At 46.7% G+C, this 25,250-nt stretch overlaps 1 protein-coding gene across 1 annotated transcript in view; it reads left to right on the top strand.

The window, feature by feature from the left end:
* The window catches only part of LOC137537194 (zinc finger protein 850-like), a 113,236-nt gene that overhangs the window by 21,757 nt on the left and 66,229 nt on the right, over nt 1-25,250 (top strand). The window contains exon 3 of the mRNA XM_068259304.1: nt 6,387-7,850. Within this exon, the coding sequence (XP_068115405.1) occupies nt 6,387-7,850 (1,464 nt within the window). The remainder of the gene's footprint in view (nt 1-6,386; nt 7,851-25,250) is intronic.

Consider the following 25,250-nt stretch of genomic DNA (forward strand, 5'->3'; position numbering starts at 1 on the left):
CCCCCCACAGCTCACACATCACCCCAGTACTACAATGCCCCCCACAGCTCACACATCACCCCAGTACTGCAATGCCCCCTGCAGCTCACACATCTCCCCAGTATTGCAATGTCCCGTGCAGCTCACACATCACCCCAGTACTGCAATGCCCCCGCAGCTCACACATCACCCCAGCACTGCAATGCCCCCTGCAGCTCACACATCTCCCCAGCACTGCAATGCCACCGGTAGCTAAAACATCTCCCCAGTACTGCAATGCCCCCGCAGCTCACACATCTCCCCAGTACTACAATGCCCCCCACAGCTCACACATCACCCCAGTACTACAATGCCCCCCACAGCTCACACATCACCCCAGTACTGCAATGCCCCCTGCAGCTCACACATCTCCCCAGTATTGCAATGTCCCGTGCAGCTCACACATCACCCCAGTACTGCAATGCCCCCGCAGCTCACACATCACCCCAGCACTGCAATGCCCCCCCCCCCCCGGCAGCTCACACATCTCCCCAGCACTGCAATGCCCCCCGCAGCTCACACATCTCCCCAGTACTGCAATGTCTCCCGCAGCTCACACATCTCCCCAGCACTGCAATGCCCTCCACAGCTCACACATCTCCCCAGCACTGCAATGCCCCCCGCAGCTCGCACATCTCCCCAGTACTGCAATGCCCCCCCCCCCAGCTCACACATCTCCCCAGCATTACAATGCCCCCCGCAGCTCACACATCTCCCCAGCACTGCAATGTCCTCTTGCAGCTCACACATCTCCCCAGTACTGCAATGCCCCCCGCAGCTCACACATCTCCCCAGTACTGCAATGCCCCCCACAGCTCACACATCTCCCCAGTACTGCAATGCCCCCTGCAGCTCACACATCTCCCCAGTACTGCAATGCCCCCCGCAGCTCACACGTCTCCCCAGCACTGCAATGTCCCCCCGCAGCTCACACATCTCCCCAGTACTGCAATGCCCCCCGCAGCTCACACATCTCCCCAGTACTGCAATGCCCCCCGCAGCTCACACATCTCCCCAGCACTGCAATGCCCCCTGCAGCTCACACATCTCCGCAGTACTGCATTGTCCCCCCGCAGCTCACACATCTCCCCAGTACTGCAATGCCCCCCGCAGCTCACACATCTCCCCAGTACTGCAATGCCCCCCGCAGCTCACACATCTCCCCAGCACTGCAATGCCCCCCGCAGCTCACACATCTCCGCAGTACTGCATTGTCCCCCCGCAGCTCACACATCTCCCCTGTACCGCAATGCCCCCCCCCCCCCCCCCCGCAGCTCACACATCTCCCCAGCACTGCAATGTTCCCCCGCAGCTCACACCTCTCCCCAGTACTGCAATGCCCCCCGCAGCTCACAAATCTCCCCAGTACTGCAATGCCGCCCGCAGCTCACACATCTCCCCAGTACTGCAATGCCCCCCCCCCCCAGCTCACACATCTCCCCAGTACTGCAATGTCCCCGCAGCTCACACATCTCCCCAGTACTGCAATTTCCCCCGCAGCTCACACATCTCCCCAGTACTGCAATGCCGCCCGCAGCTCACACATCTCCCCAGTACTGCAATGCCCCCCCCCCCAGCTCACACATCTCCCCAGCACTGCAATGCCCCCGCAGCTCACACATCTCCCCAGTACTGCAATGCCCCCCGCAGCTCACACATCTCCCCAGTACTGCAATGTCCGCCGCAGCTCACACATCTCCCCAGTACTGCAATGCCCCCCGCAGCTCACACATCACCCCAGCACTGCAATGTCCCCCGCAGCTCACACATCTCCCAGTACTGCAATGTCCCCGCAGCTCACACATCTCCCCAGTACTGCAATTTCCCCCGCAGCTCACACATCTCCCCAGTACTGCAATGCCCCCAGCAGCTCACATCTCCCCAGTCCTGCAATGCCCCCCCCCCCCCCCGCGCAGCTCACACATCTCCCCAGTACTGCAATGCCTCCCACAGCTCATACATCTCCCCAGCACTGCAATGACCCCCGCAGCTCTCACATCTCCCTTGTTCTGCAATGCCCTCCGCAGCTCACACATCTCCCCTGTACTGCAATTCCCCCGCAGCTCACACATCTCCCCAGCACTGCAATGTCCCCCCGCAGCTCACACATCTCTCCAGTACTGCAATGCCGACCGCAGCTCACACATCTCCCCAGCACTTCAATGCCCCTCCCCACCCCCCGCAGCTCACACATCTCCCCAGCACTTCAATGCCCCCCCCCCCCCCCCAGCAGCTCATACATCTCCCCAGCACTGCACTGCCCCCCGCAGCTCACACCTCCCCAGTACTGCAATGCCCCCCCCCCCCAGCAGCTCACACATCTCCCCAGCACTGCAATGCCCCCCGCAGCTCTCACATCTTCCCTGTACTGCAATGCCCCCCTGCAGCTCACACGTCTCCCCAGTACTGTAAAATCTTCACTGGTTGCCAGTAAAGTGGAGAATCCATTTTAAGATCTGCCTGCTGACATTCAAGGCTCTAAACCACATGGGACCCAAATACATAGCGGATCTATTGGAACTTTATGCCCCTCCTCGCACCCTCCACTCTGCCAGTAGGGTGAATCTGGTTATTCCCAGGATACATTTAATATTTGGTGCTCGGGCCTTTTCCTATGCAGCCCCTACTCTATGGAACTCACTTCCACAATCAGTACGAGAGGCTCCTTCTCTGGACAGCTTTAAAAAAAGGCTAAAACGTGCCTCTTCTCCCAAGCCTTTGAGACTGCATAACGCAGGTCACAGCACTTTGTGTCCCCAAGGAGAAAAGCACTATAAAAATATTATTGTTATATATAGGAGTACAGTGTTCTCCCCAGGCTCTTTTAGCCAGGTACTCCACCCGGCAAATTTTGGTGAGCATCCGGCTGTCATCGGCTCACCTTCTCCTCTGCTGTAAGCGGCGTTGCTCACAGGAGCACCAACCCTGCATTCTCTCATCTCGCCCCACCCAGCAACTTTTTCATGCTATCCGGCTGGAAAAAAAATCTGGGGAGAACACTGGGAGTATATATGTGTGTATTTATCTCCAGCTACAGAAGTATTGGTGGTTTTGTGTCTCCATGACATAAATGGATAATTCCTCCACCTCGCAGCTCCTATAACTTAGTGTTGTGTAACGTCACAATATCTCTATTTGCACAATTGAGTGACATATGAGTGACATATGAGTGACACGTGGCTACAATGGTAATAGGAATGTGTAAGTGACACCACCTTGCTCTACAAACATAGCACAGATACAAAATACACACACCTGATTTCTGTGACTACACAAGATTTAACCTTAGTTGGAGGAGATAAGATCATAAAACCTAACTCTTAATAAATAAGATAACAGGCTTGTTGGTTGCGGTAATAAAATCATTTTTGTGAAAAGACAGTGGCAGTGGGTTGTGGTACAGTCACTAAGAATTAATCCCCAATATATCAGGAGAGAGGGGTCCACCACAACTCTCACTGCTATGTTTCTAATAAACGTACCACCCTACATGAAAAACCCCTACATGTTTCACCCCCTCAAAGGGGGGCTACGTCAGGGGTAACAGAAAGTGCTCAGTGCCAGAGTGCTTAGTGCTGTCGGCAACATTAGCTGCCAACCGGTCATTCAAAAAAATGTCCACTGCGCTCTTCAGTAAAGCTTCCAGTTGTTTGAAAAAAAAAATACTACACAACCAATTCATTATATTATATATATTTTTTTTTTTTGCTTCAGTGTCTCTTTAAAACAAGTTCATACACACTTTCACATATTGGGCTGTATTCATTAAGCTGCACTGCTAAAGCAGTGCAGCTTAATGTGAAGGAGCAGCCACCATGTATGCCTTACATAGCAGCGCTCGCTGCCCATTTTCCCTAGAGAGGAATACAATATTGCCCCTGTTGTCTGATTTTTTTTTTATTATTAGATCATATTTTTTCATCAGCTTTTCAAGGGCTGTCTGTTCACTTTTACTTTGATTTTCTGATTGCCTCCAACTCTTTTTTTTTTTCACCACGTCAACACAAATTTATATAGATGGAGATGTTCTTATTGAGGGACAGAATTTGCTTTTGGCGGCTAAGTCACTTTTCTGCAGTCCCTTATGTCACCCGTTCTATTCTCCTCCAAAAGGTTATTTAAAACCATCACTGTCCTTTCCCCGCTATCTTTCTCCCATTTGGACTTCATTGTTGGTGAGTTCATGTACTTATGTATGGCCAATTTTCTAGAAAACAGGTTGATGTCCTTTTCTGCCTCAAATAAATCAGACTTGTATCTGTATATTTGGGAAAAGTCCTTTCAAACGGAAGGGCGAAGACCGTTTTCGTCCCACAAACGATAGTCCACAACACCCAGACTTGACTCTCAATATGTTCTATGAGGACTTGCATTCCTTCTAGAAACCACAACGTTTTGCAGTACAAAAATAGCTTAATTTACTTTGACACAAAAATGTGATCCTTTTTGTATGAAGTTTCATCCAGTATTTCAATCACTTATTCAGGATAAAGATTCTTCGAAAGACAGTGGGAACAGATATCTGGCTTGATGTTGTGAATGAATCCTGAGTATCATCTTATACTACAAAGGCAGCTATACAAGTTCGTTTCAAGCAAGTTACGCCCTTCACCAGACCCTTGTATCAAAGAATCTAAAAATAAAATGTGCCAATAAAGTGAATTAAGCTATTTTTCTACTGCAAAAGGTTGTTGTGGTTTCTAAAAGAAATACAAATCCTCCTAGAACATATCAAGTGTAAAATAAATCAAAGTCAGAGGTAGAGATGAATGTGAGACTCTTAGATAACAAAGACATTTCAGCTTTCCCAAGTACATAGTCATTGAGGCTGATGATTAACAACATATTTGTAAGTGGTTGCTAAATTTCGTATTTCGTATTTATGTTAAATAGTCTCCGAAAAGCTTCAACAATTTCAGAATTCAGTGGGGGTGGAGGGGTGGATTGGAAAGCTGTTTCCTCTTCTGAACATGAGCACACTTGCTTTGCCTCAGCAATAAAACTATCTATATCTGGTATGCTATCCAGGAAGGCCCGTCATAATTAGTAACGGTAGCTCTTGATTGGATAGAGAAATTGTCCTCCCTCAAGGTAAGGGTGTCAGGACACCAAAAAATATAGAAAATACACACACCTGATTTCTCTGAATACACAAGAGTTAACCTTAGTTGGAGGAGATAAGATCATAAAACTTATTTTTTAATAAATATTAAGATAAAAGACTTGTTGGTTGTGCTAATAAAATAAGTCATAATCATTGTTACGTAGGTATATTACACTTTAGCATTAGGCACTCTGGCACTGAGCACTTTCTGTTACCCCTGACGAAGCCCCCTTTGAGAGGGTGAAACATGTAGGGTGTTTCATATAGAGTGGTGTGTTTATTAGATACATAGCAGTGTGAGTTGTGGTGGACCCCTCTCTCCTGATATATTGGGGATTAATTATTAGTGACTGTACCCCAACCCACTGCCACTGTCGTTTCACAAAATTGATTTTATTACTGCAACCAACAAGTCTGTTAATTTAAAGGGAAACTTCAGCCTAAACAAACGTTCTGTCATTAAGTTACATTAGTTATGTTAATTAAAATAGATAGGTAATATAATCTCTTACCGACAATGTTTTAAAAGAACCGGCAAATGTTTTTCATTTCATGAGGGCAGCCATCTTTTTCATGGGGGCAGCCATCTTTTTGGTTGAAAGGAGGTGACAAGGAGCATGGGACACCGTTCCAACTGTCCTGCGTCCTGATCACCCCTCCCAGCTGCACGCGCTAGGCTTCAAATCTCGAATTTAAAAAAAAAAAAGTGTGCCAAAACAGCAGAAGAAGAACAACAACATCAGAAACCCCATCATGCTTTGCACAGCATCAGGGGAAAAATGCCCGGGCAGTTTTCTTCTGTGCGGCTTGAAATGAGGCTTGGGTAAGAAAAACAAAGTTCTGATGCTGTGAAACTGAAACACCAAGCCTTCTCAGTGCTGCTGAGTAGATTTTTAGGCTAGAGGTTCACTTTACTATTTATTAAAAGTTAAGTTTTATGATCTTATCTCCTCCTCCTAACTGAAGTTAAATCTGTTGTCACAGGAGTAACGCCTTGCTTCCATTGTCTCATCAAGCTCTTCAATTTACTGCGTTTCCATGTGTGGCCAATACTTTGTGTAGATAGGATCAAATAACTCTGCATATAATTAGCATACAACTTGCACCATCTCAGAGTTATGCAGCTGCTGCATTTGGTCCATTTCCAATCTACATAAGCTGCAACAACATGGAAGTATCAGCAGCTCACTGACCCTTCCCAATGATAATTGTTCCTCCCGTCAGAATTCTCTAACAGGAAGTGATGATGTTTCTCTATTTGCAGGACGGAGTCCCAGCATCAAGAACCTCTCAGAGACTCATCTCTCTGTATCCACAGACTGTACAACGGATGATGATGACATTGGACAAGAGTCTCCTACAGATATCCTGGTGATGCCAAATATTCCCCCAGACTCCTCCCCTCATCTGGCTAACCCTGAGGGGCCTCATACCCAGCACAGCACTCCCCCTGCTGGAGGGTCTCATTCCTGTTCCACCTGTGGGAAATGTTATGCATGGAAATCACATCTCGTCATACACGAGAGATCTCACACTGGTGAGAAGCCCTATTCATGTGATGAGTGTGGGAAATGTTTTGGGCAGCAATCAAGCCTTTACAAACATATGCGATGTCACACTGGTGAGAAGCCCTATTCATGTGCTGAGTGTGGGAAATGTTTTCTGAGAAAATCACATCTTGTTGAACATGAGAGATGTCACACTGGTGTGAAGCCCTATTCATGTGCTGAGTGTGGGAAATGTTTTGCTAGGAAAGCACATCTTGCCAGACATCAGAGCAATAATCACAGTGGTGTGAAGCCATATTCATGTACCGAGTGTGGGAAGTGTTTTGTAGAGAAATCAGCACTTGTAAGACATGTAAAATCTCACACTGGTGAGAAGCCCTATGCATGTGCTGAGTGTGGGAAATGTTATATAGATAAATCACAGCTTGTTAGTCATGAGCGATCTCACACTGGTGAGAAGCCATATTCTTGTGCTGAGTGTGGGAAATGTTTTGCACATAAAGCATATCTTGGCAGACATGAGAAATCTCACACTGGTGAGAAGCCCTATCAATGTGTTGAGTGTGGAAATTGTTTTCTGTATAAAACAAATTTCATCAGACATAAAAGATCTCACACTGGTGAGAAGCCCTATCCGTGTTCTGAGTGCGGGAAATGTTTTGGAGACAAAGGAGACCTTGGCAAACATAAGAGATATCACACTGGGGAGAAGCCCTATTCATGTGCTGAGTGTGGGAAATGTTTTGGACAGAAATCACATCTTGTCATACATAAGAAATCTCATACTGGTGAGAAGCCCTATACATGTGCTGAGTGTGGGAAATGTTTTGGGTATAAATCAAGCCTTGCCTTACATAAGAAATCCCACACTGGTGAAAAGCACTATTCATGTTCTGAGTGTGGAAAATGTTTTGGAGCCAAAGGAGACCTTGTCAGACATGAGAGATCTCACACTGGTGAAAAGCCCTACTCATGTACTAAGTGTGGGAAATGTTTTGGTGATCAATCCTATCTTGCCAAACATGAGAAATTTCACACTGGTGAAAAGCCCCATTCATGTGCTGAGTGTGGGAAATGTTTTGGAGCCAAAGGAGATCTTGTCAAACATGAGAGATCTCACACTGGTGAAAAGCCCTATTCGTGTGCTGAGTGTGGGAAATGTTTTGGAACCAAAGGAGATCTTGTCAGACATGAGAGATCTCACACTAGTAAGAAACCTTAATCATCATACAGGGCTATAACGACCAATATTATGGGCTAGAGAGCCAGACACTCCAGAATGAAGTAGCCATATACTGCCAATAAACAGAGTTGAAGGCCTTACAGATATGAAGACCCAACAGCAGTAACCTGGGATTTGTTAGCTCAGCATCTTGTACTATATGAACAGCAAGTCTCCCATTATCATACCCCTGCCATCCTGGAACAAACCCATCTGATTGTCTGTAACCAAATGCCCAACTACCAACCCCAATCTCTGAGCCAGGATCTTGGCGAAAACCTAAATATCATTATTAAAGCGGATCCGAGATGAAAAAGTAACTATAACAAGTAACTTGTCTATATATCTTACTTAAAGGATACCACAACTGACATGTGGCATAATGAGATAGACATGGGTATGTACAGTGCCTAGCACACAAATAACTATGCTGTGTTCCTTTTTTTCTTTCTCTGCCTGAAAGAGGTAAATATCAGGTATGTAAGTGGCTGACTCAGTCCTGACTCAGACAGGAAGTGACTACAGTGTGACCTTCACTGATAAGAAATTTCAACTATAAAACACTTTCCTAGAAGAAAATGGCTTCTGAGAGCAAGAAAGGGATAAAAAAGGGGGAAATTCTTATCAGTGAGGGTCACACTGTAGTCACTTCCTGTCTGAGTCAGGACTGAGTCAGCCACTTACATACCTGATATTTACCTCTTTCAGGCAGAGAAAGAAAAAAAGGAACACAGCATAGTTATTTGTGTGCTAGGCACTGTACATACCCATGTCTATCTCATTATGCCACATGTCAGTTGTGGTATCCTTTAAAGTTTAAATGGTTTACACAGAACATCTAGCTGCACACAGCTTCAACAGTATACGATTATTTCTTCCTGTGATACAATGACAGCGGCCATGTTCTGATTGTGATCATTACACAGGTAAGCTGCTCTGTATCTCCACCCCTCAGCCTGTGAAAACATCACTCCCCTCTCCTCCCCTCTGCCTCTAAAATCTCTCGTTAGTAACACCTCTTCCTCCGGTTGCCCAGACTGAGCTCCCATAAGCCCTTGCTACATGGGTCTCAGAGTGACAAGGCACTGGAGAAGCTGTGGGCGGGGCTTGTTTAGTTTATAGGGAATTAGGGTATTAAAACAAAAAAAAAAGTATTTGGCATGAGGAATGCCCTATAAACTATATAAAAGGGACACAACTATGCAATGAGTAAAAGTTTATCTCAGATCCACTTTAAGTATTGAAATTGGGTGGAAACCAGCAGGAGACTGTGGTTGGCCCCGGGTTTTGGGATGAGGGTAAGAGAAGCAGACAGCATCTCTGGGGGAAATTTGCTACCACAAAGAATATAATTTTACAAAGTGGGGAGGGGAGTAACCAAAATGTCACAAAAAAACAAATGTATTATAATGGGGGGAGGGGGGTGTAGAACCATCTGGACCATGAGTGGTAGATGTTGTTAGTGACTTAAAGGGAACCCGAGGTGAGTATGAAGACATTCTCAGTCAAACAGGAAGACTCACTCCACAAATGACCCTCCTTCACATACATGTTGCTGAGAACTCCATAAACTAAAGATCTATCATTTCCCACTTTTGTGCATCAAGTAAATCCCCTCTAGCTGAGAATTGGAAATCCACACACATACCTACGATACAGGAACTCATATGCAAAGGCCTCAATTCACAGAGCTTTATCAAACACTTTATCAAACGTTTGCTAATTTACTTCATGGGTAAAATCAAATTTTCAATTCACTAAGGTGTTATAGATTTATTGGAGGTTTTCTCGATAAAACATTCACTAAATATACACTGTACTGTGTAACACCTTAGATTTTACCCATGAGGTAAATTAGCAAACGTTTGATAAAGTGTTTGATAAAGCTGAGTGAATTGAGGCCAAAGTGGATTTTTATCTTCACGCTGAAAAACGTCTTGCCATTAGAATCAACTGTCTACCTGCCTTCCTTCAGAAAGCTCCTCAATGGAACAAGATCCTTCCTGACTCTAGGCTGTATAAATAAGCAATCCTCCATCTCAGACCTGGATCTACATCAGACTCTCTTCCTATTGTTTATTTTCATCAATGTTCTAATAATGACTTTTCAGTACCGACTCTGTTTGATAATATAGTATAACAAGCTCACTGCTCTAAGCTCAGAATTCTAGGATTTGTATCCAATTTCCCTCCTGGTTTCCACCTTCCCCTTATGCCCCCCCCCCCTTTCCCCTTTTCCATTTGTTTATTAAAGTTAAGATAGTTTTTTTTATTTTGTTTTACTACAGTCTCATTATAATAAACTTGGGTATAGTAAACATTTGGGTTCTCCAGGTCCCAGACAATCTCCGTTATAGTTCTATGGGAGCAACACCTGATATAGTAAACAGGGATATAATAAAACTTCTGTTATAGTAAGCATGTTTTTTTGGCCCCTACGTGACGCTGACTCTGGATATAGTAAAAAGTGGGTCATATGTCCGTGTGAAACCCATGGTAGTCTGCTCTCTTCAGGCTGCTGCATGTCCGGACCATGAAGGTATCAGAGCCACTCACAGGAAGCGATTGGCTGCCTCTTTTCAGTGACAGCTGCGTTTTTTTTAAGGAGCCCTGAATGCTGTACCAGCAATTTGTCCAGCCTGGCTCTGCAGCCCTAAGGTATACTTAACCGTGTAACCCACCAAAATGTGCACTTGCTTGTACTGTACTTCCAATGGGAGGACAGAGCTGCTCCTGTGCAGCAGAGAATGTACCAGGGCATGCTGGGCCATTTCTAGGACAAGTGCTTGTACTGTATCTCCAATGGGAGGACAGAGCTGCTCCTGTGCAGCAGAGAATATACCAGGGCATGCTGGGCCATTTCTAGAACAAGTGCTTGTACTGTACCTCCAATGGGAGGACAGAGCTGGTTCTTTGCAGCTGAGAATGTACCAGGGCATGCTGGGATATTTCTAGGACAAGTGCTTGTACTGTACCTCCAATGGGAGGACAGAGCTGCTCCTGTGCAGCAGAGATTGTACCAGGGCATGCTGGGCCATTTCTAGGACAAGTGCTTGTACTGTACTTCCAATGGGAGGAAAGAGCTGCTCCTGGGCAGCAGGGAATGTACCAGGGCATGCTGGGCCATTTCTAGGACAAGTGCTTGTACTGTACCTCCAATGGGAGGACAGAGCTGGTTCTTTGCAGCTGAGAATGTACCAGGGCATGCTGGGATATTTCTAGGACAAGTGCTTGTACTGCACCTCCAATGGGAGGACAGAGCTGCTCCTGTGCAGCAGAGATTGTACCAGGGCATGCTGGGCCATTTCTAGGACAAGTGCTTGTACTGTACCTCCAATAGGAGGACAGAGCTGGTTCTTTGCAGCTGAGAATGTACCAGGGCATGCTGGGATATTTCTAGGACAAGTGCTTGTACTGTACCTCCAATGGGAGGACAGAGCTGCTCCTGTGCAACAGAGATTGTACCAGGGCATGCTGGGCCATTTCTAGGACAAGTGCTTGTACTGTACTTCCAATGGGAGGAAAGAGCTGCTCCTGGGCAGCAGGGAATGTACCAGGGCATGCTGGGCCATTTCTAGGACAAGTGCTTGTACTGTACCTCCAATGGGAGGACAGAGCTGGTTCTTTGCAGCTGAGAATGTACCAGGGCATGCTGGGATATTTCTAGGACAAGTGCTTGTACTGCACCTCCAATGGGAGGACAGAGCTGCTCCTGTGCAGCAGAGATTGTACCAGGGCATGCTGGGCCATTTCTAGGACAAGTGCTTGTACTGTACCTCCAATGGGAGGACAGAGCTGGTTCTTTGCAGCTGAGAATGTACCAAGGCATGCTGGGATATTTCTAGGACAAGTGCTTGTACTGTACCTCCAATGGGAGGACAGAGCTGCTTCTGTGCAGCAGAGATTGTACCAGGGCATGCTGGGCCATTTCTAGGACAAGTGCTTGTACTGTACCTCCAATAGGAGGACAGGGCTGCTCCTGTGCAGCAGAGAATGTACCAGAGCATGCTGGGCCATTTCTAGGACAAGTGCTTGTACTGTACCTCCAATGGGAGGACAGAGCTGCTCCTGTGCAGCAGAGATTGTACCAGGGCATGCTGGGCCATTTCTAGGACAAGTGCTTGTACTGTACCTCCAATAGGAGGACAGGGCTGCTCCTGTGCAGCAGAGAATGTACCAGGGCATGTTGGGACATTTCTAGGACAAGTGCTTGTACTGTACCTCCAATGGGAGGACAGAGCTGCTCCTGTGCAGCTGAGAATGTACCAGGGCATGCTGGGCCATTTCTAGGACAAGTGCTTGTACTGTACCTCCAATGGGAGGACAGAGCTGGTTCTTTGCAGCTGAGAATGTACCAGGGCATGCTGGGATATTTCTAGGACAGGTGCTTGTACTGTACCTCCAATGGGAGGACAGAGCTGCTCCTGTGCAGCAGAGATTGTACCAGGGCATGCTGGGCCATTACTAGGACAAGTGCTTGTACTGTATCTCCAATGGGAGGACAGAGCTGATCCTGTGCAGCAGAGAATGTACTAGGGCATGCTGGGATATTTCTAGGACTAGTGCTTGTACTGTATCTCCAATGGGAGGACAGAGCTGCTACTGTGCAGCAGAGAATGTACCAGGGCATGCTGGGCCATTTCTAGGACAAGTGCTTGTACTGTACCTCCAATGGGAGGACAGAGCTGCTCCTGTGCAGCAGAGAATGCACCAGGGCATGCTGGGATATTTCTAGGACAAGTGCTTGTACTGTACCTCCAATGGGAGGACAGAGCTGCTCCTGTGCAGCAGATAATGCACCAGGGCATGCTGGGCCATTTCTAGGACAAGTGTTTGTACTGTATCCCCAATGGGAGGACAGAGCTGCTCCTGTGCAGCAGAGAATGTACCAGGGCATGCTGGGCCATTTCTAGGACAAGTGCTTGTACTGTACCTCCAATGGGAGGACAGAGCTGCTCCTGTGCAGCAGAGAATGTACCAGGGCATGCTGGGCCATTTCTAGGACAACTTCTGATATAGAAATCTTCTGATATAGTAAATCACTTTTCCTGGTCATTTTACTATAACGAGATTATAATGTATCTCTAGGGGACTGGCAACCTGTTGTATACCTATGAAATAGCCGCCGGGAGATTTGGGCGCAGGATAAAGCCGATATACAGCTTACCCTGCTCCTGCACAAGTCCCAGTGGTGCGGCGACGTTATTTACTATTTCCCCTCCAGGTCGCCGTGGATGATGGGGAATGATGCAATTCGCCTTCCAGCTATTGCTGGAGGCCAAATTACAGAGTTTAAAAGTAATTTGAGCTCCATCATTTGACGGCTCCCAAATTACTCACTCAGTGCCATTATAGCTGTAATTCCTATGACGGCCTATGGTGGCGCCGGCTGTGCCCAAATCTCCTGCGCTGTTTTAAAGAGACACTGAAGCGAAAAAAAAAATGATGATATTATGATTTGTATGTGTAGTACAGCTAAGAAAAAAAACATTAAGATCAGATACATCAGTCTAATTGTTTCCAGTGCAGGAAGAGTTGAGAAACTCCAGTTGTTATCTCTATGCAAAAAAGCTATTAAGCTCTCCGACCAACTTAGTCGTGGAGAGGGCCGTTATCTGACTTTTATTATCTCAACTGTAATTGAACTGTTTACTTTTCCTCTAGCAGAGAAGAGTTTATTACTTCACAGACTGCTCTGAAAGACTCATTTTGAATGCTGAGTGTTGTGTAATCTGGACATATTATAGAGTGATGCAATGTTAGAAAAAACACTATATACCTGAAAATAAAAGTATGAGAATATTTTCTTTGCTGCTAATCTTCTAGTAATTATTCATAGTACACAACCAATTCATTATATCATGTATTTTTTTTCGCTTCAGTGTCTCTTTAAGCCCCATGCACATGGTACAATTTTCCGTCAGAACGATGGATCTATTAGATAAATTCTGACTGGTCCGATCGGATTCCGATCAATTTTGCAATTGATTGTGAGTACTTAACACAAAATCGATCAAAAAATGTGATCAGAAACAATTTGGACGTCTTCGCACGATGACATTTCTTAACAGATCACTGGTGGATCTGGTGGAAAATTGTACCATGTAGATGGGGCTTAACCTGCCTGGCGTTCTATTAAGATCGCCAGGGAGGCTGCGGGAGGGTTTTTTTTTAATAAAAAAAAAAACTATTTCATGCAGCCAACTGAAAGTTGGCTGCATGAAAGCCCACTAGAGGACGCTCCGGAGGCGTTCTTCCGATCGCCTCCGGCGGCCAGAAGTGCAATGAGCGGCCTTCCGTGTTTCGCTTACCTCGTCGCCATGGCGACGAGCGGAGTGACGTCAGCCGACGTCCTGACGTCAGCCGCCTCCGATCCAGCCCTTAGCGCTGGCCGGAACTTTTTGTTCCGGCTACGCTGGGCTCAGGCGGCTGGGGGGACCCTCTTTCGCCGCTGCATGCGGTGGATCGCTGCACTGCAGCGGCGATCAGGCAGCACACGCGGCTGGCAAAGTGCCGGCTGCGTGTGCTGCTTTTTATTTGAGCCAAATCGGCCCAGCAGGGCCTGAGCGGCAGGCTCCGGCGGTACTGGACGAGCTGAGCTCGTCCAGACCGCTTAGCAGGTTAACAGCATTTGCAACCTCTTACCAGAGATACTAGTACGACACATTACTATAGACCAATTAAGGTTGATCTTATGTTTCATGTTATGTGTTAAAACAAGAATGGCCTCTTTGCTCTCACATTTTGGGGAAGATGCGACCCCTGACTTCCATCTACATTTATACATTTTAGTCATCATGTTACATCTGCTATTGTAATCACCAGTGCTGTATTTTGTACCAGTGTTCGTATTTGATGTATATCATTATGTATCCCTTGTTTGCTTTCTTATATTGTACAACGCCACGGAATATGTTGACACTTTATATATAAATAATAATAATAATAATAATAATAATAATGTGCTGGGAACAACCCAGGGAGTCAGGGCTTACACTCTTCCTTTATGGTTGCTTACATTATTAACTGGCCCATTCCCTTGCCAAGGGCAATCCCACTTTTACATAGTAAACTTTACATCTGAATCTTTATAGGATACCCGAAGTGACATGTGACATGATGAGATAGACATGTGTATGTACAGTGCCTAGCACCCAAATAACTAGGCTGTGTTCCTTTTTTTCTTTCTCTGCCTGAAAGAGTTAAATATCAGGTATATACTGTAAGTGGCTGACTCAGTCCTGACTCAGACAGGAAGAGACTACAGTGTGACCCTCACTGATAAGAAATTCCCCTTTTCATCTCTCTTTTTGCTCTCAGAAGCCATTTTCTGCTAGGAAAGTGTTTTATAGTTGGAATTTCTTATCAGTGAGGGCCACACTAGTCACTTCCTGTCTGAATCAGGACTGAGTCAGCCACTTACATACCTGATATTTAACTCTTTCAGACAGAGAAAGAAAGAATAGGAACCCAGCATAGTTATTTGTGTGCTAGGCACTGTACATATACATGTCTATCGCATCATGTCACATGTCACTTCGGGTATCCTTTAAGGTACTTGTAAGTTATGAATCATGTATCACTATTGCATAATAATTATACCAAACCTGTATGTATAAACCATCCTGCATTGATGTACCGTAAGATTCTTACATTACAACTTTTATAATATACTGCTTGTATACTATTTCTTTTGAAAACCAAATAAAAATTATTGAAACAAAAAAATAAAATAAAATAAACACATCTAGACTTACAAATTCAACTTACAAACAACTTCCTGTTTGTAAGTAGGGGGCTGCCTGTATATCACAACTTTCTGAGCATTACTCAGAGGAGAACTGATATTCATGGTGTGAGTGTGGGAAATTTCATACATAAACCACAACTTGTCATATATCAGAGACCTCACATCAGGGAGAGGCTGTACTGTGCTGAGTGTGGGAAATGCCATACATTAACCACAACTTGTCATATATCAGAGACCTCACATCAGGTAGAGGCCGTACTCCTGTGCTGAGTGTGGGAAATACTATACATAAACTGCAACTTGTCAATATTAGAGATGGCCTGAAAGGTTCGCCGGCAAACCTAGCTGTTGTGTTGAGTAAACCCACCTCACAGCATCTAACTACCTTTTGTGTTCAATGAACCCACCTCACTGCATATACCTACCTTTTGTGTTCAGTGAACCCACCTCACTGCATATACCTACCTTTTGTGTTCAGTGAACCCACCTCACTGCATATACCTAGCTGTTGTGTTGAGTGAACCCACCTCACTGCATATACCTAGCTGTTGTGTTGAGTGAACCCACCTCACTGCATCTAACTACCTTTTGTGTTCAATGAACCCACCTCACTGCATATAACTACCTTTTATGTTCAGTGAACTCACCTCACTGCATATACCTACCTGTTGTGTTGAGTGAACCCACCTCACTGAATATAACTACCTTTTGTGTTCAGTGATCCCACCTCACTGCATCTAACTACCTTTTGTGTTGAGTGAACCCACCTCACTGCATCTAACTACCCTTTGTGTTCAGTGAACCCACCTCACTGAAAATACCTAGCTGTTGTGTTGAGTAAACCCACCTCACTGCATCTAACTACCTTTTGTGTTGAGTGAACCCACCTCACTGCATCTAACTACCTTTTGTGTTGAGTGAACCCACCTCACTGCATATACCTAACTGTTGTGTTGAGTGAACCCACCTCACTGCATATAACTACCTTTTGTGTTCAGTGATCCCACCTCACTGCATATACCTAGCTGTTGTGTTGACTGAACCCACCTCACTGCAACTAACTACCTTTTGTGTTGAGTGAACCCACCTCACTGCATCTAACTACCTTTTGTGTTCAGTGAACCCACCTCACTGCATATACCCAGCTGTTGTGTTGACTGAACCCACCTCACTGCAACTAACTACCTTTTGTGTTCAGTGAACCCACCTCACTGCATATAACTACCTTTTGTGTTCAGTGAATGCACCTCACTGCATATACCTAGCTTTTGTGTTCAGTGAACCCACCTCACTGCATATACCTAGCATCCCCTCGGCAGGTCTGTGCGAGGTCGTGTTGATGTGATTTTGTGCGGCCCTAGCCCAAAGTACAGTGCTCAGAAGAAGGCACGTCCCATCACTTCCCAAGATTGTCAGGACGTGGTTGACTATTTAACACAGAACACCTCATCTCCCGCAGCCACCAGCGCTAGTACAAGCACCACATCTGCTGCATTTGACACTTCGCAGGAGTTATTTGGTGTGGAAATCACTGATTCACAGCCAATACTGCTACAACAAGATGAGGGCGCTAAGCAAGTTACACCACCTCATACGTCTGAGTTAGGTGGCGATAGTATGGACGTAACGTGTGAGGAGGAGGAGGATGATGAAGTACCTGGTGTTGGTGCAGTTTTTGAGGTTTCTGAGGAAAGCGAAGCTGGGCAGGAGGATTATGATGATGATTATACGGATGCCACGTATGTTCCCAATAGAGCAGATGACCAGGGGGACAGTTCAGAAGGGGAGTCAGAGAGGAGTAGGAGGAGACGAGTCCATGAAAGAAGCAGAGTGAGCTCGTCCTCAGAAACAGCTGGGGGCAGTGTCCGGCGCCATGTATCGCCAGCTATGGACAGCCACCGAACATGCCCTTCAACGTCAGCTGCTGATGCCCCCATAGTGCCATCACCCCAGGGGGGCTCAGCAGTTTGGAAATTTTTTAACTTCTGTGTCTCAGATCGGAGCAAAGCCATCTGTTTTCTCTGCTTCCAAAAATTGAGCCGTGGAAAGGCCAACTCTCATGTAGGGACAAGTGCCTTACGAAGGCACCTGGAGAAAAGGCTCAAACAGCAATGGCAAGAACACCTGAGGAAAAGCAGCACCCAAAAGACAAGCCACCCTCCGCCTCCTCTTCCTCCTTCATGTGCATCATCTTCAGCCGCTTTATCCCTTGCACCTTCACAGCCACCCTCCTCCATACCGCCTCTGCCCTTGAGCGATTTCTGCTCCTCTGCCCACAGCAGCCAGGTGTACGTGAAGGAAGTCTTTGAGCGGAAGAAGCCAATTTCTGCCAGTTGCCCTCTTGCCCGGCGTCTGACAGCTGGCGTAGGTGGGGGGGGGGTGCCGAGCTGGAGGGGTAGCGGGCAGAAAGGGGGTATTGGCCTAGCGGTGGGGAGGGGGGTCGGACCCCCCCTTCCTTGCCTGGGTCCCCCGATCTGCGCTGCTCCTCCAGCGTTAAACCAGCGTGCATATCATTAAGAGGCAACGGGCGGGGGAATCACTCACCTCTTCCGCGTTCCATCGTGCGTTCCACTGACATCACTTCCTGCAAGGCCGTCCACTTACAATACAGTGGGCGGCGGAGCCAGAAGTGACGTCAGTGGAGCACACGATGGAACGCGGAAGAGGTGAGTGATTCTTCCGCCCGTTGCCTCTTAATGTTGGCTGATGGTGTAATGGTTAAGGGCTCTGCCTCTGACACAGGAGACCAGGGTTCGAATCTCGGCTCTGCCTGTTCAGTAAGCCAGCACTAATTCAGTAGGAGACCTTTGGCAAGTCTCCCTTACACTGCTACTGCCAATAGAGCGCGCCCTAGTGGCTGCTGCTCTGCTCTGGCGCTTTGAGTCCGCAAGGAGAAAAGCGCAATATAAATGTTATTTGTCTTGTCTTGTCTAATGATATGCACGCTGGTTTAACGCTGGAGGAGCAGCGCAGATCGGGGGACCCAGGCAAGGAAGGGGGGGTCTGACACCCCTCCCCACCGCTAGGCCCAATACCCCCTTTCTGCCCGCTACCCCTCCAGCTGGGCGGGTGGCCCCCAGCTTCCAAGGACAGGTGGATGCCGCCCCCCCAGATCTGCCGCCTGAGGGAAATGTTTCACCCCGCCTCATGAGCAGGCCGGCCCTGAGTAAGTGGCTGCGCAGCGGACCAACTTGTGACACCTCCACGGCTTGCAGGCAGGCCTCCTGCCACCTCCACTCCTTCTCCTCCTGCTACATCCTCTTCTCTGTCATCCTCCTCCTCCTCCTTGGCTGAGTGGCAGTTCAACTCTAGTGGTGCTGCCATCTCCTCCTCTCCAGCTACACAGCCCCATCTCCCCAGAGCCTACGCTGCATACCAGGTACGACGGTGTCACGCCATTTTAGACATGTCTTGCCTCAAAGCGGAGAGTCACACTGAACCAGCTCTCCTGGCTGCTCTTAACAAACAGGTGGAGCAATGGCTAACCCCGCACCAGCTGGAGATTAGCAACGTGGTGTGTGACAACGGCAGCAATCTCCTTTCCGCTTTGAATTTGGGAAATCTGACACATGTACCCTGCATGGCACTGGTGCTGAATCTGGTCGTGCAAAGATTTGTGTCAAAGTACCCAGGCTTAGAGGACGTCCTGAAGCAGGCCAGGAAGTTGTGTGGGCATTTCAGGCGGTTTTACACGGCCATGGCACGCTTTGCGGACATTCAGCAGAGAAACAACTTGCCGGTGAGACGCTTGATATGCGATAGCCTGACTCCCTGCAATTCCACCCTGCTCATGTTCTCTCTCCTGCTAGACCAGGAGAAAGCCGTCACCCAGTACCTGTACAATTACAGTAGAAGGAAACAATCTGGGAAGATGGGGATGTTGTGGCCCAACAACTGGACACTAATGTGAAATGCATGCAGGACCATGTGACCGTTGGAGGAGGTGACCAACCTGGTGAGTCGCGCTGAAAGCTCCATCAGCGACTTGATCCCCTGCGCTTACTTCCTGGAGCGTGCCGTGCGTAGAGTGGTGGATAAAGCAGTGGAGGAGCGTGAAGAAGAACAGTTACGGCAGGAGCAGGCGTGGGACCAATTTTCATCCGAACCAGATGTGTCCTCAACACCTGCAGCAGCACAGAGGGGGGAGGAGGAGGAAGAAGAGGAGTCGTGTGGAGAAGAAGAGGAGTCAGACTCGGATGATGAGGAAGGTGTTTCTGTGGTGGAGGAGGAAGAGGCGGCGGCAGAAGAACAAACGCAGCAGCCGTCACAGGGGGCTTGTGCTGCTCCACGTTCCCGTGGTATTGTTCGTGGCTGAGGGGAGGAAGAGGACTTACGTAACGTCACTCAGGAAGAGGACTTACGTAAAGTCACTCAGGAAGAGCAAGAGGAGATGGATAGTACGTCTGGATCCGACTTTGTGCAGATGGCCTCTTTCATGTTGTCCAGCCTGTTGAGGGACCCCCATATCAAAAAACTCAAGGGGAATGACCTGTACTGGGTGGTCACGCTACTAGACCTTCGGTACAGGCACAAAGTGGCGGACCTGTTACCAACTCAACAGAAGGCGGAAAGGATGCAGGCAGAAAGGATGCAGAACAAGCTGTCAATGATGCTTTACAATGCGTTTAAGGGTGATGTGACAGCATAATGCAATAAAGGTACCACTGGCAGTAACCCTCCTCCTCCCAAGTCCACGCAGGCAAGGACAGGATGCTCCAGCGATCTCAGGGTGATGTCGGACATGCGGACATTCTTTAGTCCAATGCCTTGCCGTAGCCCTTCCGGATCCACCCTCCACCAATGCCTGGACCGGCAGGTAGCCGACTACCTGGCCTTAACTGTGGATGTAGACACTGCGAGCAGCGACGATGAACCCTTGGTCTACTGGGTGCGCAGGCTTGACCTGTGGCCAGAGCTGTCCCAATTTGCCATCCAAGTTCTGTCTTGCCTTGCCGGAAGCGTCCTGTCAGAAAGGACCTTCAGTGAAGCTGGAGGCATTGTCACTGAGAAGAGAAGTCGCCTAAGTCACAAAAGTGTTCAGTACCTCACCTTTATCAAAATGAATGAGGTATGGATCCCAGAGGGCTACTGCCCGCCCAAAGACTAAGTCAGTCCCCACACACAGCATCTCTGCCTGCAGGCCGCTTGGCTTCGCCGCCACCACCAACTGGGTCCAGGACTCAAGGCGGATTCCTGAATTTTTAAGGCCGCTACTAGTTTTTCTGGTGCGTGTACATGCCTGCCTAATTTTTCTGGCTGCACTGCGGGTGGCTGCAACAACAAAACAAAAGGCATGTACATGTGCCCATCCCCCTTCGTGATCATTACCTTGCCGCGGTGAAGGGGCTTGCGTATCACAATGAAGCAATGACCGCCGGCTATATGAGTGTCTCGGGTGGGGGTGGCACACAAAAAATAATAAGGTCGTTGCTTCATTTTGTTTTGCATTACATTGCTGGCCAGCATAAGTGTTTCTATTTTTCAAAGTTCGCTTCCCCATTAAAGCCTATTGCAGTTTGCGAAAGTTTGCGCGAACCGAACCTTCCGTGGAAGTTCGCGAACAGGGTTTGCGAACCGAAAATTGGAGGTTCGCGACATCTCTACTTGTCATATATCAGAGACCTCACATCAGGAAGAGGCCGTACTCCTGTGCTGAGTGTGGGAAATGCCATACATAAACCGCAACTTGTCATATATCAGAGACCTCACATCAGGAAGAGGCCGTACTCCTGTGCTGAGTGTGGGAAATGCCATACATAAACCGCAACTTGTCATATATCAGAGACCTCACATCAGGAACAGGCCCTACTCCTGTGCTGAGTGTGGGAAATGCCATACATAAACCGCAACTTGTCATATATCAGAGACCTCACATCAGGAACAGGCCCTACTCCTGTGCTGAGTGTGGGAAATGTCATACATTAACCACAACTTGTCATACATCAGAGACCTCGCATCAGGTAGAGGCTGTACTCCTGTGCTGAGTGTGGGAAATACCATACATACAAAACAACTTGTCATACATCAGAGACCTCACATCAGGTAGAGGCTGTACTCCTGTGCTGAGTGTGGGAAATACCATACATACAAAACAACTTGTCATACATCAGAGACCTCATCTCATGTAAAGGCTGTACTCCTGTGCTGAGTGTGGGAAATGCCATACATACAAAACAACTTGTCATACATCAGAGACCTCACATCAGGTAGAGGCTGTACTCCTGTGCTGAGTGTGGGAAATACCATACATACGAAACAACTTGTCATATATCAGAGACCTCACATCAGGTAGAGGCCGTACTCCTGTGCTGAGTGTTGGAAATACCATACATACAAAACAACTTGCCATACATCAGAGACCTCACATCAGGTAGAGGCCGTACTCCTGTGCTGAGTGTGGGAAATACCATACATACAAAACAACTTGTCATACATCAGAGACCTCACATCAGGTAGAGGCTGTACTCCTGTGCTGAGTGTGGGAAATACCATACATACAAAACAACTTGTCATACATCAGAGACCTCACATCAGGTAGAGGCTGTACTCCTGTGCTGAGTGTGGGAAATACCATACATACAAAACAACTTGTCATACATCAGAGACCTCACATCAGGGAGAGGCTGTACTGTGCTGAGTGTGGGAAATTCTTCAGACAGAAATCTCGTCTTGCCATACAGAAGAGAATGTACTGAAATGAAGAGCTGAGTGTGGGGAATGGTTGACTCACGTTGGAGATCTCTCACTGACCTATTCACGGAGGACACATTGGGGACACTCACCAAGCTTTTATTCTGCCTTTAATAAGGATTCAGATTTTTTTTTCTGCTATCTTTTTTTGTGATAAATGATTTGTTATTCACTAAGCTATTTACCTCTGACAATCTTTCCTTAACTTACAGGGGATCTGCAGTGAAAATAAACTTCTGGTATAATGATTTCTGTGTGTAGTACAGCAAATAAATAGAACATTGGCAGCACATATATTGTTTCCAGTACAGGAAGAGTTAAAAAACTTCAGTTATCTATGCAAAATAGCTTCTCTGAGCTCCATGACCAATTTGGTGGCTGCTTTCTGGAGCATTTTTACATCAAAGAAACCGTCAGAGGCAGATTTAGATAAGATTTGTACTCCTGGGAAGTTGAAAGGGTCATTAGCTCTGCTTGTGTTATAGTTTAAAATACAGAGTGGGGCTTGTAATTGCAAATATTAGAGAATCATGCAATGTTATAAAAAAAAGCTATATATCTAAAAATAAAAATATAAGACTCTTTTCTTGGCTGCTAATGTTCCATTAATTATCCGTACTACACATACAAATCATTACATCAGAAGTCTGTTTTTTCACTTCAGTGTCACTTTAAAGGGGAACTGAAGTAAGAGGTATATGGAGGCTGCCATATTTATTTCCTTTTAATCAATACCAGTTGCCTGGCAGCCCTGCTGGTCTATTTCTCTGCAGTAGTATCTGAATATTACCAGAAACAAGCATGCAGCTAGTCTTGTCAGATCTGACTTTAAAGTCTGAAACACCTGATCTGCTGCATGCTTGTTCAGGGGCTATGGCTAATAGTATTAGAGGCAGAGGATCAGCAGGGCTGCCAGGCAACTGGTATTGCTTAAAAGGAAATAAACATGGCAGCCTCCATATACCTCACTCTTCAGCTACCCTTTAAGGAGAGAATGATCTCTTAAGGTGGCCATACATCAAATGATTTGGTGGACAATTGATCAAGAGACAGATCTCTCACTGATCAAAGAAAGATGTTGACTTCCGATACATGGCAGGCCGATTCCCGATCGATTTCAGCATGAAGTCTTTTAGGATTCGGCCTTGTGACACTGCCTCGCTGCCACACTTCTTCTGCATTAGTGACCCACATGGCAGACGTGTGAGAGGGACAGCAGGCAGGGGTTCCATCGTGTTCACTGACTGCGATTATCGCACACCATTAAAGACATGCACCTGATTGACCATGTGGGTCCAACATCCCCCAGCATGTCTGATCGATACATTAGACCAATTTCGGACAGAGATCAGTTAAATCGTAAACCGGGCATGCTTGTTTTGGCACCGATTTTCATCCAGTTAATAATAATTATCAAATCGGATGGTCAATCAGCCACCGAGTCACTAGATGTATGGCCACCTTTAGAACAAATTCTCTAAGGTCTCATGCTTCCAGGAAATGGAAGTAAATTACATTATGAGTTGATGTCCCACCCTAAACTATTGCAAGCAGAAAGCAAGATTACGCTTTTCATTGGGCCTTGGATACAAGCAAATGTCTAGGAATTAGACCTATCAGAAGATCACATGATTTATATCAGGCTAATTGGCAGGTAGTAATAGGCATGTAGCAGCAATCAGAGGCAGCAGTGAAGGCAGGTAGTAATAGGCATGTAGTAGTAATAATAGGCAGCAGTGATGGCAAGTAGTAATAGGCATGTAGTAGTAATAAGAGGCAACAGTGATGGCAGGTAGTAATAGGCATGTAGTAGTAATAAGAGGCAGCAGTAATGGCAGTTAGTCATAGGCATGTAGTAGTAATAAGAGGCAGCAGTGATGACAGGTAGTAATAAGCATGTAGTAGTAATCAGAGGAATCAGTGATGGCAGGTAGTAATAGGCATGTAGTAGTAATAAGAGGCAGCAGTGATGGCAGTTAGTAATAGGCATGTAGTAGTAATAAGAGGAAGCAGTGATGACAGGTAGTAATAGGCATGTAGTAGTAATAAGGGGCAGCAGTGATGGCAGGTAGTAATAGGCATGTAGTAGTAATAAGAGGCAGCAGTGATGGCAGTTAGTAATAGGCATGTAGTAGTAATAAGAGGAAGCAGTGATGACAGGTAGTAATAGGCATGTAGTAGTAATAAGAGGCAGCAGTGATGGCAGGTAGTAATAGGCATGTAGTAGTAATAAGAGGCAGCAGTGATGGCAGGTAGTAATAGGCATGTAGTAGTAATAAGAGGCAGCAGTAATGGCAGTTAGTAATAGGCATGTAGTAGTAATAAGAGGAAGCAGTGATGACAGGTAGTAATAAGCATGTAGTAGTAATAAGAGGCAGCAGTGATCACGGGTAGTAATAGGCATGTAGTAGTAATAAGAGGCAGCAGTGATGACAGGTAGTAATAGGCATGTAGCAGCAATCAGAGGCAGCAGTGATGGCAGGTAGTAATAGGCATGTAGTAGTATCAGAGGCAGCAGTGATGGCAGGTGGTAATAGGCATGTAGTAGTAATAATAGGCAGCAGTGATGGCAAGTAGTAATAGGCATGTAGTAGTAATAAGAGGCAACAGTGATGGCAGGTAGTAATAGGCATGTAGTAGTAATAAGAGGCAGCAGTAATGGCAGTTAGTCATAGGCATGTAGTAGTAATAAGAGGCAGCAGTGATGACAGGTAGTAATAAGCATGTAGTAGTAATCAGAGGCAGCAGTGATGGCAGTTAGTAATAGGCATGTAGTAGTAATAAGAGGAAGCAGTGATGACAGGTAGTAATAGGCATGTAGTAGTAATAAGAGGCAGCAGTGATGGCAGGTAGTAATAGGCATGTAGTAGTAATAAGAGGAAGCAGTGATGGCAGGTAGTAATAGGCATGTAGTAGTAATAAGAGGCAGCAGTAATGGCAGTTAGTAATAGGCATGTA

Source organism: Hyperolius riggenbachi, chromosome 10, assembly GCF_040937935.1.
Source record: "Hyperolius riggenbachi isolate aHypRig1 chromosome 10, aHypRig1.pri, whole genome shotgun sequence".
Classification (NCBI taxonomy): domain Eukaryota; kingdom Metazoa; phylum Chordata; class Amphibia; order Anura; family Hyperoliidae; genus Hyperolius; species Hyperolius riggenbachi.